Genomic DNA, 18,487 nt, shown 5'->3' on the forward strand with positions numbered 1-18,487 from the left:
GTGTGCTGAATTGCTAGCTCTTGGTGGCCCTGATTCTGGCAGTGGAGGTTTAGGCCAGAGGCTCTGGGTTCTGGTTCCATAGTTTTCAGAGCCAGCTGCCCGGGATTGAGGCTCGGGACACAGGACTGTCCAAGGTTTAGTGCTAGATCTTGGAGTTCCACTGGGTGCACCAGGTGGGACTCTGGACCAAGGAGGCCCATTGTGTGTCTATCTGTTGACACAGAGCAATTTCTAGATTCCTGTGACTCTAGGTATTGCTAGGTCTCTGTCCCTGAGGTTCTAGAGTGAACACAAGTCCCCTGAAGAAGTCACACGCCTTGATGGTGGAGGGAGCTGGCCATGGGCTTGCATTCAGTGCTCCTCTAAGACCCTCAACAGCCAATACGGAGGGGGTGAGGGGAAGTACAGAGAGGCAGGCAGGTGGTACGTACCAACGCCAGTGAGATAGAGCACGCTGTGGCCCAGGGCATTGTCCTCATGCCGCCTGAAGTAGGAGACTGTCACCTGTGGGGACAAGGTCAGCCCTAAGCCAGCACAGCCGCCCCTTCAGAGATGGTGGTGGCTGGGGCGGTGGGGGTGACCAACACCTCCCAACAGCCCTGCTTAGAGGCAGGGCAGGCATGGGGCCCCCAGGTCGTCCCCGAGGTTCAAGGCCCACGTCTCACAGGCTCCCGGCTTGGATTCCGAGCTGCCTTGTCCGGCTAGAGAGGTCATGGGTGCCTCCCTGGCTCCTAGGATGGGGCTGAAGAACAAAGGGCTGAACGGGGTGGGGGCAGATCCCGGAGGGAGCTGCTGGACCCTCGGGAATCCACGGGCATGTCAGAGAGAGAGAATGAGGGGAGGGGCAGCTGTCGCCATGGACTCAGCCAGTTCCTCAATCTCTCCAGGCCTTTGTTTCTTCGCCTATAAAGTGGGAACAATGACCCCCACCCCGTGATAACATCCAGTGGCCATGAGCTTTTCCCGTGGTCCAGAACCCATGCCCAGGGCTCTTCCCAGGCCGTCTCCACAATCCCTCAGGGTGGTCCCGGTAGACAGAGCCCGTTCGCAGTGAGGTCACTCAGGGCCCTGCCTGCAGGCACGTGGCCTGTAAGCGGAGGAGGCAGGATCTGAGCCCACAGCAGGCTCCAGGGTCTCTGCTCTCAAAGGCTTCACAGTCCCTGCTTTGTCCCTGTGCAATCAGTGGGTCGCTGTGTGTGTGGTGGGTGGCTGGGGGTGAGTGAGGGAGGTGTCATCTATGCAGGAGGAGCCTCCTTTATTGCTTAGGTGTGGGGGACACATGCACACCCAGATAGGTACCTGCGTCTGCATGCACGTGTGTGCACAGGTGTTGCTATGGAGTCCTGCCTACATGACAGTAGGGGGCTTGTTTGGGCGTCTGTGTTAGGTTGAATGCAGGATTAATGTGGGGGTGTTTGTGAATCTGAGGGGTGAATAGGCAGGCTGTTTTTATAGGAGAATTCATTTGCATATATATGTAATGCTTACGTATTTGAGGTGTCTATGGAGTGGTATCAGGGTGTGTTGTGGAGATGCAGGTGTCAAAAGCCTTGTGGGCTTTGATTGAGTGAGGTGATACATGAATGGGGGTATGCTGACGGGGCCTCTTACCTTGGGTGGGGGTGGGGAGATGCAGCCCCTTACAATGGGGAGGGGTCTCTTACCTTGAGATCGTTGAAGTTCTTACTAGCTGTGTCCACAGATATGATCACCTCCACTTTGGCGTTCAGGGGCCAGCGGGCCTTGCCTGCGGGCTCTGTCACTCGTGCTGGGTCATAGACCACGGAGATCTCTACCCCAGACCTCCCAGAGACCCCAAAGGTCTCAGCGCCCCTGGGCACGTTGCTGGCAGAGAAAGGAAAGGGGAAAGGGTCCGAGTCTCAGGAGAGAGGCCACAATGGGATAGTGGCTGAGATAGGCAGGCCACACCAACAGCACCCCCAACAGCTGGGCTGGGGAGCAGTGGGGAGAGAGCCACTGGCCAGGAGACAGGCCTGGCTGGGCCCCAGGTAGCCTGGGCTCCATCCGAGCTCTCCACTGACCCCCATGTGACCCACCTGGGCACATCACCCACTGGCCTCAGTCTCCCCATCTGTAAAATCAGGGGATGGAGCATAGCAATGGTGCTGAGCTTTGTTTTGGGTGGCAGAGCCCTTTCAGCAGGCCTCCCGTGGAACTGGGACATAAGACAGACCAAAGGGAGCTGGGGATGGGGCTGAGCCAAGACGTTTCACCCTCTACTCCAACAGCACCTCCAAGACTCCATAGATCAGAGGTAGCAAACCTCTGGGCAACCCCACTTCACCCCAAGGCTTCCCGCTTTCATGCTTCCAAGTTCTCTAATCCAACAGGAAATCACTTGGCCGACCACCTCTTACCACCTCCACTGCCATCCCTGCCCCCCTGGATTTCTGAGCAGCCTCCTCACTGGTCTCCTAGGCTACCGAGCCCCTTCTAGTCTGTTCCGCACACAGCACACGCCAGATTGCGTGGTTCTGTTTTGCTCAGAAGAAGTGGTTCCTGTCACACTCGTCAAAGTCCCCGCAGTGGCAACAAGGTCCCTCTTGATCTGCCCCTGCCACCTTCATGACTTCCTCCTCCCTACTATACTCTCCCTCTCCCACTCTGACCTTGCTCTTCCATGAAGCTGCCAGGCTGTCCTGCCTCAGGGCCTTTGCACTGGCTGTTGCCTCTGCATAGAATGCTCTTTCCCTAGATGACCACAAGTCTCACTCCGTTACCTTCTTCAGGGCTTGGCTTAACTGTCACCTTCTCAGTGAGCGCCCCCATCACTCCATTTAATGCTGCACCTTGCCCCGCCTTCTCCCCCACTCTCCCGATCCCTGTTATTCTGCTCTGATTCTTAATTGTGCTGTTGTTTATTGTCCATCTCTCCTGCTAGAAGGTCAGCTCCCCAAGGTCTGGGAGTTTTGTCTGTTTTGCTCGCTGCTGTGTCCCCAGCACCTGTGATGGTGTCTGGCACATAGTCGGTGCTCATAAACCCTTGTTAAATGAATGAATGGACTCAGTTTCCCCAAGTCTGCAGGGTGATTCAGGCCCATCTGTACTCAGCTGTACAGGGCTTGCCTAGTGCCAGAACTCAGTGCAGCTTCTCCCCGACCACCTCGTAGAGCATATCCAGCTGGTACCCAGAGCTCTGGGCTCCAGAAATGGGGGTCAAGAAGCCCTCAGTCTGCCAGGCCCCAGCCTGGGGCACTCATCTTCTGGGCCTCCACACCATTCCTCATACCACCAGCTGCCCCCAGCCACAGCATGCAGGGACAGCCTTCCTGAGCCATAGAGGAGGGGTCACTGTGCAAACTTGGGCTACAGGCACCAGGAGCTAAGCCAGCAGGGCCTCTGTGGGTGCATTGTGCCCTTCATCCCCTCAATAAACATCCGCCTCTCCATCCTGAGCACTGTGCTAAGTCCCAGGGTTCCATGAGGCCCTGGGCCATGCGGAGCTCACAGCCTAGAAAGGAAGTCAGATGCGGAAACCACACATCGCTGTTTCTCCCTCCCTACATGCCAGGGCTCCCCACTGCCACCTGCCAGGGCAGAAGCATCAGCCTCGAGGTCACCACCCCAGATCAAGTCTACTTACAAATGCCCATCTGACTGTAAAGATGCCAGGGCCAGAGGGGTCCTTTGATATATCCTCCGGCCTCCATCCTTTCCTGGACCCCTGAGAACCTACCCACCCAAACATTAAACTCCCTAGAGAAACCAGACACATTTCCCTACCACCATGGTCACTCTGTCCCCACAAAATTGCCTCCATTGACAATGGTGACATACAGCAATCCCAGTCCTACTCAGCGCCTCGCTCTGTGATGCTCACCACAGCCCCACAAGACAGTTACTATTCCCCTCCTTCTACAGATGAGGCTGGGGTAGGAAGGGGCCCCTGAGCCCCACAGGTTGCTCAGGCCAGACTCACTTCCCTGACCCCACACTCATGGCCTCACCATCCCCATGAACCGTTATACCTTCAGGAATCCATCCTCCCACCTTTCATGACCTTCATCACTATGTAATTAGTTGCCATAGAAACCCACCTCTTCCATGGTGTAAACACTCCCACGATGGCCAATTTCAAGTCACTGAACTCAGAGTTGCGAAGAGATCCACAGTAGCGCCCCATGTGTAACGTTTCTACCACACGGAGGTAAGTGACCTCCGGAGCAAAGACTAATGGTAGGATGCAGTACACTAATAAGTGACGCATTGTGAGTATTTATTACCTTTGTTTTTAAAATAATGTATTTAATCGTAAGTGTACGTAGTTTAATTTTAAATGATGACTGTGTTTGACAACAGGCTCGTAAACTTTCTTAAAAATGGACAATCAGGTCCCCTTGGGGTAAGGGGAGCCTGGTACACTGCTCAAACCTCATACTCTTCACCTGTCTCCCAGGCTTCCCCAAAGGGGCTTACAGCCTTTGCACCGGGGGACTGTGCGTGGGGAAAGGAAATAATCAGACTTTTCTAGGTTTACTGGACGCTGGCTGTGAACCGACAATAATGTCAGGAGACCTCCAACGTCGCTGTGGCCCACCAGACACAGTAGAGACTTATGGTGGTCAGGCCGTCAGTGGGTTTAGCTCAGGTCCGTCTCACAGTGGGTCCAATGGGTCCCCAAACCCATCCTGTGTTTTTCTTACCCCGATTCTGGAATGTGTAATTGGAATAGGCTTACTCAGTGATGGACAGGGTCCCTCACTGGGCACTTGCGAGTGTGTGTTCAGCTGGCTCCAGCCCCCCGGGCCCCAGGACTCCATGCTCAGTTCTCTTCTCTCTGTTGATGACGCCTCTCGGCGAGGTCCACTTGCCACGTCGATATGCTCAGAACTCCCATTCGCCCATCTCCAGACTATGCTTGCTAACTGTCTCTGTAACATCTCCCTTGGGTGTCTAACAGGCACTTTAAATGTAATGTGTCCCAAACCGAACTCCTACTTCCTTACTCCTGCCCCGTCCAGGCCTCCTGCCCCAGATAGTCCACAGCCGCTCCACCTTAGGACTCACCTTGGCCTTCTCTCCTTCCCTCTCACTCACATCCAGCCCCTCGGCACACCTTCGCCACGTCTCCAGAAGATGACACTCTCACCTCCTCCATGCCTAACGCTCTGGTCCATGTGGATTTTTAGAATAGGCTGATAACTTGCTTCCTCTCCTGGTGCCCACCGTCTGCTCTCAATACAGCAGCGGGAGGATCCTCTTAAAACAAAAGTCACACAATGTCCCTTCTGCTCATGACCTTTCCACGGAGCTTCTGTGGTCTGCCCCAAGCTGGCCTCCTGACCTCGTGGCCCCCGACCCCTCACTCTTGCAGAACCAGCTCCTTGCTCTCCCTCCAGCGTGCCCAGCTCACTATGGCCTTAGGCCCTTTGCATTTGCAGTTTTCTTCTTTCCTCACAGATATTCCCAGTGCCACACCCTCACTTCCTCTCAGAGAGGTCTTCCCTGACTGCTCTGTTCAGGCAGTGCGGCATGGATGACGCTGTGAGCCCCACGTTCCCTAACCCCATGACTCAGCTTCCTTTCAACCCGTGGCACTTGTCACCTGACATATTATGTTGATTCGATATGTTTTCTATCACCCAGCTCTCCCCTTTCTCCCTCTAGAATGCAGCAACTTTTTGTGTTTTCCTCTCTCTGATGCAACTGGCATCTCCACACCCAGCTCAGTGGCTGGCATGGACCAGGATGCCATGAACCCTTATTTTCTGGGTGAGGACAGGGCGAGCCAGAAATGTGGGCTGGCTCTCGTAGGATGACCCAGCTAGGAGGTGGCGGACCTGGGATTGGGCTCCAATCTGCCTGGCCCCAGAGCTCTTCCCTGCACATCCTGAGAGCAAGTAGGCACGAGCCCAGGGCACCCAGCTGGTGACATAATGGTTTCCATCTTGTAGGAGACCCCTGTCCCTCCCCACCCAGGAATGCCACCGCCAGACACAGCTCTTTCGAGGGGTGAGGAGTTCCAGGGAGCCAATCCCCAGGTTTCCTCAAACATTGACATTTCCAAGTCACAGCCCCAGCCACACAACCCTCTATTTGAAGTCTTGGTAGAAAACAGTAATAGTAACAACGACGACGGTGATGATGATGATGACGATGATGGAAGAAGAGGCAAAAAAGAACCGGTATAATTCCTCTGGGGCTCTAGGGACCTCCCAAGCCGGCCTGCCTTCCTGCCCCACACCTTGCTCAGCAGCTCTCACCCCAGTTGACCTCTCTCTGGGGTGCTAGGATCCTGGCCTCTGCTTCTTTCTCCCCGGCAGGTGCCAGGTGAGTCCCTGAAAGGACAAGACGGGCCTTGGGGAAAGGTGGCTTCCTGCAGGAGACACCTAATGGTCAGTGCTGAGGGCCAGGTCTCACCTGCCCTCTGGGAGGGGCCTGTCCAAGTCCTGGCCCCACTGCCTTCAAGGCCCCGATCACCCCCATTCAGGTCGCTGCCCTCGTGCTGCCTCTCAGGGTGAAAAAGTGGTGGGAGAGCTGAGGCCGCCCCAGCAGGAGTTTCGCAGACTGTGAGGGAGGGGGCTGTGGTTTCCTGCCTGTGCCCACACTTGGCAGACTGTGCCAGGTAGTCACTTGGCTGTCTGGGCTTTGGTGTTCACACTTCCTTTCCTCATCTCTCAGGCTCCTGGATCTGTGGGTGGGGCCACAGATGAAGGGCTGATCTTGGGGACAGGTAGAACAGGCATGTGTGGGAGTTTGGGGTAAGCCCCAGGGTGCCCTGCAGTGGGGTTTGCTGCACCAGCCCTCTGAGCTGCTCTGAAGGAGCCCCCCAACCCTCCCCAGCTGCTTCGCTTTACTGGAGTCTTGTGGTGCAGCCCCCAGACACAACCAAACCCCCATAATCAGCCCTGGCATGTCCCCAAACTCAGTCAGGCCAAGTAATGGATTTGAAAGCACCCCTTTAAATGAAAGGAACTACAGTCATTAATTACCACACAGGAGACAAGATGTCCTGGCGGTGTAATCATCTATAATCATCATTATTATCTTTATCATCATTTCCAGTGTTATGCTGATGAGTCTGTGCCCTCACCTTGCCCTCTGCCCCTCAGTGCTCTTCCTCCATCTGGGGGGGGGGGCGGAATGTGGGAGCGGGCAATCTTTTGCATTCTTGAAGACCTACTTTAAATGCCACCTCATCTGTGGAGCCAGCTGTGGGCTCCTGTGGATCATGGCCTCAAATCCAGTCACCTAACTGCTCTGAGCCCCGATTTTCCTCCTCAGTAACATGGATATAATCCAAAGAACTACTTCCTAGGACTGTTGGGGGAGTCCATGATTTGATTTATTTAAAGTGCTTGGCACACAGTAGGTACTTAACAAATGTTAGGTGCCTCCATCGCCGTTCCTATTACTCTTCCCCGCAACAGCACAGCCCACTCGGGCGAGAACCCTGTGTCCTTTCCTCTGTCCCCACAGCACTGGGTCAGATTCTCCTTGGGGCCCCTGCACGGTCCGTCTGTGCCAGCCAGAGCAGCGTCCTGCCTGACTCGTCCTGCCACATCCCCACGCCCGTGCCAGAGCAGACCCGGTGTGCCAGGTTAAAGATGCTGCAAGGAGAATGGAGTCAGTTCTTAGAGAATCTCATAAGAGGAGGCGAAGAGGGTGGGACGGGGAGTTGCAAATCAACAGGTAATTCCCAGCCATGTCCACTTGCTAGGCAAGGTATACGAAGGCATAAGGATAGAACGCTGCATAGGCAATATCAGGGTGGGGCCTATCAGGGTGATGTTTTCAAGCACCGACATTCAAGCCAGGCACATGCTCAACTTTTGATACCTGTGACCTCATGTACCCGTCACAAAAACCCTCCCAGGTACGTATTATTGTCCTCTTTGAGCAAATGAAAAAATCTTCTCAGAGAGGTTAAGTAACTTGCGAGGGTCATTCAACTGGCAAAAACGGAGGAAACAGCCAGTTTGTCTTCTGTTGTATACTGTCTATCCTGGCTGACATGCCCTGAGCATGCCTCCGGTGGGACCAGAAGATGTAGGAAAGAAACAAAAAAGAAAGAAAATGTTGAAATTTTGTAGAACAAATTCCTCCATATGCTTCCTTGAGAGCAAGTAAGGGAGGCCTGAGGCAGGATAGAGGGCACCAAGGCAGGAAAGCCATGTCCCTGCCTCCCCATCAACGTACCTGAACCTTGCAGGCGTGAGTCGGGTACAGGCCAAGAGGATGGCACCCATGGCCTCTGGCCTCTGCCTGCCCTAAGACAACGTGACTGTGGAGTATCTGCATAGGCCTTGGCTCAGAGACGAGCCTCAAACGTCCTCCTGCTCAGCCCCCTGCACGGCACAGGACTCCATGCTTGAACGCATCCTGTGACAGACAGCTCACTACCTCACATTCGTCAATGCCTTGACAACTCAGACAACTCAGGTAATTAGAAAGTTTTTCCTTTTGCTTGGCTGGAACCTGCTTCCACCCACTGGGGCTCCTCAGGCCACACCTTATCTCAAGTTTACTGTATGGTTTCTAGGGTGAGGAGAAACATACCTGCCGTGGTGAAGTTCCTCCCACGCCATCCACCCTACCTGCCACTTGGACTTCACCAGCACCTAGGGACTAGGGTCTGGGCAGGGAGGATAGAATGGTGCTGACTCAGCCTCGAGCTGGGTGGGTGGGTATGGGGGGGAGGGGTGGCCAAGGACCAGTGTTCCCTGGAGGGCTACCCAGGGCACTGTGCTGGGGAGAGGCGAGCAGAGAATAATCTAGAATTGGATGGAAAGGCTAAAGAGCAAGCCAGTAGGCAGCCTTTGAGCAGACCAGGCCAGCCACCTGCCTGCCAGGAGCCCCCAAGGTGCCACCCTCCTGGACTTGAAGGTCCCTGAACTGAAGCCACAGGAAGTACCATGGGACCAACCAGCAGGATCCAGCAAATCCTCTTTGGTGCAGCCAGCTCTGTGGGTGCGTCTGCCTGGAGCTGAGACCCACCAGGGCCAACAGTCCCACAGAGCTGGCCAGCCCCCCCATGGGCTCCAGTCCTAAAGGAGAGCAGCACCCCAGGAGCATACGGGGGCTCCTGTTACTGCTGCCAGCCATTCTGCCTCAACATGCATTTCCTGAGCATCTATTGTGTGTCAGGCACTGTGCCAGGCACTGGAAAAGGGGGGTGAATCACCCCAGGGTGACAAGGGTAGGGCCCACACGGGGCAGATACATCACAGCCTACAACATGCTTTTACTTCATTCTAATTCTGTCCCTATGGCACCTGTATGCTGAGGGGGGCAGTTATATTCCTCTCTCCATTTTACAGAAGATGAACTGAACTTCAGAGAAAGGTCACATACAAGATGACAGTGGCAGCGCAGGGACTGGACCCCACTTGGGTCTGAATCCAAAGCTCATCCTCTGCCCTGCCCCCACTCCGCACCTCACACTAACCCAGCAACACAGAAGATTCCCAGATCAGTCTCTCAGCCTCTCTGTGCCTTAGTTTCTTCGTTTGTAAAATGGGGATCATAGTCCCTACCTCCTAGGCTTGTTGTGAGATTTAATTGAGATAATGCAGTGAGCACTGTAAGCACAACAGTGCTGCCATCATTGTCATGACTGTCACAAAGGGCATGGGGGAGTAGGCAGACCCTGGGGAGGAGGGTCAGTGGAGAAGAGGGTTCTTGCACCCCCCTTCACTCTCTGACCTGACCGAGAAACCTGATTAGCTACGAGGTTTCCAGCACCCACATCCTGAAGGATTGTAGCTCCAGCCTAAGATGGAAACCCCTCGTGGGCCGTATCGTCTCCAATCTGGACACAGAGCAGGTGGCCAGTAATGTTTGTTAAATGACTGCAGTGGGGTCGCCGAAGGTTCAGAGCCCCGGCCAGGTGTGGCTTTCTCCTAGGTCTTCCCTGGGTGTTGGCTGTGGCTAACAGAGGTCGGGGAGGGAAACAGCTGACCTCCCACAGAGACCCCACATCACTGGAGGGAATTTTCTCCCAAGTCCAGGGTAACACCGGGCTGTGTCCTCTCCCTCTCATGGGTGCCTTATGCCCTGTCATTGCTCGAGGAGGGGCACACCAAAAGCCTTCTTTCAAGTGGACACTTGCCTGCCCAAGAATGGGGACCGGCTAGGAAGGGGCGGCAGCTTGTACCCACGGGCCTTCCCAGCAGAGGCAAACAGGGGTGGGGGACTAGACCGTCCCTGAGAGAAAGCCCTGAATGGAGAGTCAGGGTCATGAGACACTTCTCCCCTCTCAGCCACAGCTTCCCCATCTGCAAACTGAAGAAAAGCATGTCTGTGCTCTGTGGATTATGAAATTCCTCATCTATAAGGTGGGGGCCAAATTTCCAGGTACAAAGAACAGGCGATATTTATTACCATCTGGCATGGAAGAAAATAGGCTCAGAGAAGGTAAGGAACCGGTCAAGTTCACACAGCCTGCAAGCACCAGCCTGACCCCCAGCAGCCGGTTATGGCTACTGCCATCCTGTTCTCAGGAGTCACAGCAATGACGCTCAGATCCTTCCAGCCCCACATTTCTGAGCATCAGGACCACTTAACAGAGCTGAACAGCTGCTTAGAAACCACAGAGAAGGGAGTGGAAGCTTTTCTGGACGGAGCTAAGGAGAGGACAACACATCACAGGGAAAGCATTCTGGGGTTGAGGAGGGAGCTCCACCACGAGTGAAAGACCCCTGCCCCCATTCCTTGCCTCTGGAAGCTTCTCTCAGGGTCCACTGGCTCAGGAGAGTAGGTTTACCTGGTGGGCCCCAGCGTACTGAGAGCGGAAGGGTGGGGTCTGGGGAGGAGAGAGAGCGAGTGAGGGGTTGGAAGGGACGGGCGCTGGGAAGGGAAGAGGAGAAAGTAAAGAATCAGAGGAGATACCAAGACTGGACATAAGAGTAGGAGATGGGGCACAAGGGAGGGGTTATGGGCAGAAAAGGGGAGGAAAGCGTGACTGGTAGAAGAGATCTCCCGGCGGTCTGAAAAACGCAGGTGGCGACAAGGACATCTGTAGAATGAAGGGGTGGCTGGCCTCGGAAGCCATCCCTGATGCCGATATTTTACATTTCAAGAACACACACACTCGGCCATTCCGTGTCCACAGCCTATAGCTCTCGGGCCTCTCGTGGTCCCGTGGAAGTCGTGAGGGAGCCAGGCCTCGCTAAGAACCGTCAAGTTGAAACTTTAACATTACTTCTGGTGAAGGAATGCAATGTAGCAACAGGACGGAGCAAGAAGGAGAGAAGGTCCTCACCTGGCGCTAAATCTGTGTCCCCGCCTGGCTGTCAAGACCCGTCAGTCACCGTGACTGGCGCTGGCATCAGTCTTATAATTACCACATGAGAAGCACAATTATGCCTCACGCTACTTCTGTGCACGTTAAAAGCATTAATTTACTCAATGTAAACACTAAGAAGCTATTTACCAGAAGTTTGATAACTCTGTTTTGGCATTTTCTTTTGTTGAAATACAGGGAACCTCATAAAGAGGAAGTGGCCTGGATCCTCTCTCTGACTCATCTGAGAGGCCCTACACAGACCCTCCTCCCTGTGTTCCTGGAATTCCAGCGATAGAGATCCAAAGGGTCTCTTTTGCTTTGATGCTTTGGCAGGGCTGGGGGAGGTTTGGGAAAAATCCTGGAGAATGTCCCCATCGCCCGCCCAGTCCGCCTTCTCCTCCATTCTCTAAGAATAAAACGTTCATTATGGCCTCCAGCCTGGGCTCTGGCTCTGGCCTCTGGCAGACAAGGAGGACCATGCTGGACCCCTAATGGATTCCCCACACTGCCCAGCCCCTCTTTTTTGGCATGAGTCCTCTGGGAACCACCTTCAAGCAAGGACAGGGACAGCTAGGGTCATCTGGCTAGGCCCAAGGGGTCAGGGTGGTGAGCAAGCCTGCTGGGGTGAAGGGGGACAGGGTGTGATGAGCTAGCCCATTGGGGTGAGGGGATCAGGATGGTGAAATAGTCCGCTGCAATGAGGGGGTAGGATCTACAGCACATGCTGAGGCAAGAAATCTCTAAGGGTTCCTTGGGCTGGGATACCCCGGGGCATACAATTACCGCAAACACAAATATTTCTCCAAATAATCAGTCCACACAGCACCTAGAGAAATTAATCACTTCCCATGATGTCACCCCCCCACACACATCTCCACTGGCTTTCCTGGAGGACTCAGACTCTGGGCAGCTCAGGTGACTGGCACACCTCCTCTTCCAAGGGGCTTCTCCCCTTCTACTAGCAAGCCTAAATAGAAACCCCTTGCTTGACCAGAGCTGGCAAGGCACCTAGGAATGGGGTTGGGGAGCCCCAAGTTCATTATCAAGTGTAGCCCCTTCCTCCTGGCCAGTCCAGTCCCTGGATGAGCTTCAGGCTCCTCTTAAAACATTTCTGGGGCCGGCTGAGTGGCACCTTGGTTAAGAGTTGGCTTGGGACTCCAGCTCTGAGCATCAGAGCCCCAGTTCGGATCCCACATGAGGGCCAGTGATGCTGCAGCTAAGATGGTGAACAACAGCTCAACCTGGAGCAGGGCTGCGGTGAGTTGCTGACAACGGCATAGGCTGCAGTGGGGCAACGCTGTTCCCCTCCCCCAATTCCCCAATAAAATCTTTTAAAAAAAAAAACCTTTCTGAGTTGACAGTGTCACGCCCCTTCTCCCACCTGTCTTGGCAATACCACGTCCCCCTTTTTTGTACCTATGGCAGACTTCGCTGGCAAGCGTTCTTCTTTAGGTCTACTTCTAAACCAATCTGCTACAGAATAAACTTCTGTTTTGTCGTTTAAAGACTCTCAGTGACTATGACCCTACTCACCATCCGAAGGGCTCTTGGATAGCAGCCTCTCAAAGTGCTCACTCAGGACCCCTAAGCAGCACCCTCTCCCAGAGTCAACCAGAGCACAACAGCTACGAACAGGCAGGCCGCTTCCTTCTGCCCCGCAGCTGTGCAGGGGCCCGCATTTGGGGATGCTAAGGTGCTTGGTGATCCCAAAGGAGATTTACAGTCAGCATCGTCCTATGTTCCCTGATCTGTCCTCTGCTCCTTCCACCTTCTGAGGCATGGTGAGAACAACAGATATTAGAGAAGAGGAAACCCACAGAGCCATCGTTGCTGTGAGCGCCTCCCACTCCCAGGGCACCAACCATGCAGGAAGCGCTATACACGCATGTCTCATTTATCCTCCCCCTAACCCATTAAGGTCTGTACTAATGTTTCCCCATTTGTCAGATGAGGAAACCGAGGCTCAGAGAAGTGAAGCCGCTTGCCCAGGGTCACGCAGCCACAAATGGAAGTAGGATAAGAACCCAAGTCTGTCCAGTTCCAGAGTCAGGCCACTTCGCCTCCACACTGAACTGGAGAGGGGACTCAGCTCCTATTGTCGGGGCTCAGAGAGGGCCGATGACTCGGCCCAGGCCAGGCAGAAGGTCAGCAGCAGAGCTGGACCAGTACCGAGGTTTCCTGGCTTCTGACCTTAGCAGCACCACGAAGGGCCTGAGGTTCTGAAAGTACCTTCCAGGAGCACCCACCCCCTGGGGATAAGAACAGGGTTCTGGAACCAGAAAGCTGGGGGCCCGCTAGAGACCTCTTCCCTGCTCTTGCTGTTAAAGCAGGGTTGCCAGATAAAGTGCAGGACGGCTAGCTAAATTTGAATTTTAGCTAAACAGCAGATTTTTAAAAAATACAATTCTGTCTCATGCAACATGTCCCTTTATTCGCAGGAGATACATCCCAAGCCCCCCAGTGGATGCCCCAAAACCATGGATAGTACTTATATATACTATGCTTTTTCCTATACATACATACCTAAGTTTAATTTATAAATTAGGCACAGTAAGAGATTAACAACAATAATTAATAATAAAAGAGAACAATTATAATAAGATACCGTAATCAAAGTGATGTGACTGTGGCCTCTCAAAATATCTTATTGTACTGCACTAACCCTTCTATTTCTTGTGATGATGTCAAGTGACAAAATGCCTATGTGATGACATGCAGTGAGGTGGATATGCTAGACAAAGCGATGATTTACGGCCCAGGAGGAGGGATGGAACGGGATGGCTAGAGGTCTCATCGCGCTCCTCACAGCAGTGCACAGTTTAAAACTTATGAATGGTTTATTTTAGAATTTTCCAATTTGCATTTTTGGACCATGGTTGACCAGAGGTGACTGACACCGTGGAAAGTGAAACCACGGATAAGGAGGAGCTACTGTACTAAAAAAAATTTATTTACTGTTTATCTGAAATGCAAACCTAACTGAGAGTCCTGTATTTTCATTTGCTAAGTCTGGCAACACTGATGTGAAAAAGGCAGCAGACAGGGGTGTAGAGTACAGCACAGGAAATATAGTCAATAATATTGTAATAACTATGTGTGGCCTCAGATGGGTACTAGACTACTGGGGTGATCGCTTCGTAAGTTATATAAATGCCTAATTACTATGTTGTACTCCTGAAACTAATATAATATTGTATGTCAACTGTAATAGAAAATTTTTTTTAATTATTTTTTTTAAAAAGGGGCAAGAGAAAATAGGATCTCTGCTGGCCACCTAGTTCTGAGAGAAACAGCCCCACCCCAGGGCCCCCAGCATGACTTACAGCCAAAGTCTGACCTCCCGGGCTCCTGGCTGTTCTTTCTCAGCCCTGTCACTGGAGCTCTAGGCCACTGCTTGAGAGAGGGGCAGGGCGGGCTTCTAGGCCAGAGGCTCACCTGAGGCCAGGTGGAAGCCAGGCGTTCATAAACCAGACTGAGAGAGCACAGGTACTGAGACCCAAGAGGGCGATAGGAGCTCAGATCCCCACCTTGTAACAGCCCCCGGCCCCCACCTCCTCTGGGATGGGGCTCCAGCCCTGAGCCCCCCATCTGCAGGCCCACCAGCCCTATCTGATCCAGCAAGAATCCATAGCTAGTCTGTCAGAGCTGGAAAAAGCCCCCAGAGATCCACAGGTCTAACTCCATCAGTAGCCAGGTGGGGAAACTGAGGCTGGGTCAGGTCCCTAGACCTGCCCCCACCTGGGCAGAGCCAGGACAGGGAGGCTTTAGGTCAACAGGAGAAGCTGATGCTTCTGCTGCCCTTAGGTGTCATCGCCACTATCACCATCACCATCATCATCATCTTCTTCGTCGTCACCACCACCATCATCATCATCACAAACACAAGCCCCAGATTTTGTTGCAAGTTCTTTTTCTTTTTTAATTCACTGTATCGTCCCCTAACCACTCCCTCCTGATTCTTATCACCCTAGTTAGGTTCCAAGATCAAGTTACCACACAACCCTCTAAAGACCTCAGAAAATTGTTGGCAAGAAATTGGAGGACGCCTAGGCCTGTTCCCCATCTTGAGCAACAGTCCTGATGCCCCACACATATTCCATTCAGACATAAAAACACAGACAGCCCAGACCCCCAAGCTGGCCCCCAGGGCTCAGAGCTAGAACCCTTATCCAGGGGCCTGAGGCCAGAGTCCTGACGGCTGGTGACCAGGAGCAGGAGCCCCGAGGTGGACTTGATACCCTAGTCCCTCCCTCAAGGCTCTACAGCCAACTCTACCAGCTCTGCTACCAAAACAGGTACTGGGCGCCCTACCCCATTGTCTCGAGGTACTCTGTTCTAGCCCAGCCCTCTGCAGCCAGGTGGGTGTCTCTCAGTTCTCACCTGTGAACATCCACGTATGTCTCAGCTCCCACCACACACACTGCATAGGTGGGCTTCTTCAGGGACAGCTGAACAGCTCTCTGGGGAGCCATCCTGGGCCCCTGGCTCGCGACCTCTGCACACCCTGTCTGTCCAGCTCCTCTCCTGGACACCTCGTTGACAGGAAGGAGGGTGAGTTCTGATGGGTCGGTGCTTTCCTCCTCCCTTTTAATTTCACCCTGTGACCTGATTAGCCTGCCTAAGCTCAAGTCCCCACCTCCTGGCTCCATGCCCAATGTTTCTTACTCAGGTCAGTCAATCCGGGAGGCCAGGGGAAGAGGCGCCAAGGCCTCTTCTAGGGGATAGAGAAGGGGGGTTTCAGCTGCCAACAAAAGACTACCAAGCTCCCCACTATCCCCTGTCCCCCTTCCCCAGCTCTGCCTCTACAAACTCTTGGCGCCTGAACCCACACTGGAATGAAGTCAGAGTTTTATAAGCGCTGTCTATGTGCCAGGTGCTGGCTAAGCAGTTTGCAGATCTTATCACATATGTTTATCTCATATCAGGTAGCATTTAAAACATAGCACAATCAGAATGCCTGGGCTCCAATCCCGGCTCTGCCTCTTATAGCTTATGACCTTGGGTAGTTATTATATTTCACCTCTCTGTGGCTCTGTTCCCCCATGTAAGATGACAGTTGTAACCACAGCACCTGTCCTTTGGATTGATGTGGGGGATTACATGAGCCATGTGTGAGAGAGAGGTTCAGCACAGCGCTAGGCACCTAGCATTCACTAGAAGAAATGTCAGTAATTATTACTAGCATCCCCATTTTATAAGAAGAGAATCATGGCTGCAGGTCACACTGCTAGTAAGTGGTAGAGCCAGAGCTTGCACCCAGGTCCACCTGACTCACAGCACTATACTAGACCCCAAAAGGTGGAGTCATGCCCTTGTACCCTGATTCCACAGGTGGTGGAAACCACCCCAGGAGAGCATCCTTGGCCAGCCAGTGGGGAGGGCATTTAAGAAGAAGCTCAGAGCAACGTGCTAGGGAGAGCTGACTCGTTTCTGAAAATACCCTCCTTTGAGCTCTGGCGAGTGCTGGCTCCCACCTGCTCTCGGGGCGTTTATGGAATTTTATTCATTCATTTGACAAGCATTTGTTGAGCGCCTGCTCTGTGTTAGGCACTCCTTTAGGCCATGGGGACAAAGGTAGATGGGGATGAACCAAACAGACCACACCTCTGCTCTGACAGAATTTTTTTTTTTAAGATATTTTTTTATTGGGGAATTGGGGGGATGGGAACAGTGCTGGGGGAATTGCGGGAAGGGGAACAGACTAGTTGCTGTCGTTTTTTTTTTGTTCTTCAATCTAGTTGTGGAGGACGTTGCTTCACTGGCCCAAGTTGGCACCATCATTGCGCTCTTCCCGGGTGAGGCAGATCAGTCGCCGGCTTCTGGACGGCCGCTCACTGCGGCTGCTGGCCGCTCACGCTGGCTGCTGGCTACATACGGTAGCCCATGGCAACCCACTGCCACAGGGGCTACAGCCTACGCCGTCGCCGGTGACTCATGGCAGCCCAGCTCCAGGTTGAGCTGTTGTTCAGCATCTTAGCTGTGGAGGGCAGTGTCACTGGCCCTCATATGTGGGATCCGAACCGGGGCCCTCTGGCATCCCAAGCCAGTTCTTAACCATCGTGCCACTCGGCCGGCCCAGCTCTGACAGAATTTATATTCTGGGGAAGCAGACGATAAGTTACATAAGTAAAGTGTGGGTAAATCAGACAGTGCAGCAACACCCTTCCCCGTCACCCAGGCGAGAGAGGATGGTGGTGGCTTGGTCCTGGGGGTAACAGTGAAGATGGTGAGAAGTGGTTGGATTCTGAATGTATCTTGAAGATGCAACTGAGAAGGTTTGCTGATGGATTGGACGTGGGAGTGAGACAAGGAGAGGAGTCAAGGGTGACTGGAGAGTTTGGGGCCCCAGCAGCCAGAAGGATAGAGTTGTCATCAGAGAGATGGGGAAGGCTAGAGGTAGGCAAGCTTGGCAGGGAGATTGGCTCTTCCATGTTGGACTTGTTAGGCATGAAATGTCTGTTAGACCTCTGAGTGGAGACGATGAAATTACAGGTGATGTGCTCCCTTCATATGGGGCATCGGGAGTGATGAGGAAGGGGGTTCCCTCAGGAATCACAGGACACCCCTCCTTAGCCATGGGGTCCTCTCATTTGAGACAGAATGAAATAAAGGACGCACAGCCAGAGCTCCCCGAGCTCACAGGTCTAGCATGGGAGGATGGCAGAGAGAGCTGGTGAAAGGAGGAACACCACCTGTCAGGGGAACGGCCAGTCTGATAGGGCAAGAGGGGGACACAGTCCCCGCCTCCAGGAACCCCCAGTCTGATTAGGAAGATGGGAGACATAAAAAAAGGCATAAACGTTTATTTATTTGGTTACTTTGATTTTGAAGATCTTCCTGGAATGACCTTTCTTACTGCCAACATATTTGATTACAAATATTCTTGATCTAGAAAGTTCATTATACTGAAGGCACCTAGATAAAGTCTAGGTTTACCCCATGAATACAGAACCCAGCAAAACAGCACTTCAGGGGTGTGTGGTTTCTACCCCTACCTCCACCCCCATTATCAGAAATCTGAGTCATTTTTTTCATATGTAATGTGATGTGTAGTGTAAAAGCAGGTCCCCTATTCCCATTAGAGAAGGAAGAATGGGTGGGTGGATGGGTGGGTGGATGGTGGATGAAAGGGTGGGTGGATAGATGGGTGGGTGGATGGGTGGATACAGGTGAGTGGAGCAATGGGGATGCCTGGCCACCGCTCTGGATAGTGTGGAGCATGGTGGACTTGTGACTTCA

At 53.2% G+C, this 18,487-nt stretch overlaps 1 protein-coding gene across 1 annotated transcript in view; it reads right to left on the reverse strand.

The window, feature by feature from the left end:
- The window catches only part of PADI1 (peptidyl arginine deiminase 1), a 36,011-nt gene extending 20,104 nt beyond the window's left edge, over positions 1-15,907 (reverse strand). The window contains exons 1-3 of the mRNA XM_019654924.1: positions 15,629-15,907; positions 1,665-1,845; positions 432-504 (exon numbers count right to left, since the gene is read on the reverse strand). Coding sequence (XP_019510469.1) covers positions 432-504; positions 1,665-1,845; positions 15,629-15,897 — 523 coding nt within the window. The 5' untranslated portion in view covers positions 15,898-15,907. The remainder of the gene's footprint in view (positions 1-431; positions 505-1,664; positions 1,846-15,628) is intronic.
- Between the last annotated feature and the right edge of the window lie 2,580 nt (positions 15,908-18,487).

Source organism: Hipposideros armiger, unplaced genomic scaffold (assembly GCF_001890085.2).
Source record: "Hipposideros armiger isolate ML-2016 unplaced genomic scaffold, ASM189008v1 scaffold_232, whole genome shotgun sequence".
In the NCBI taxonomy this organism is placed as follows: Eukaryota; Metazoa; Chordata; class Mammalia; order Chiroptera; family Hipposideridae; genus Hipposideros; species Hipposideros armiger.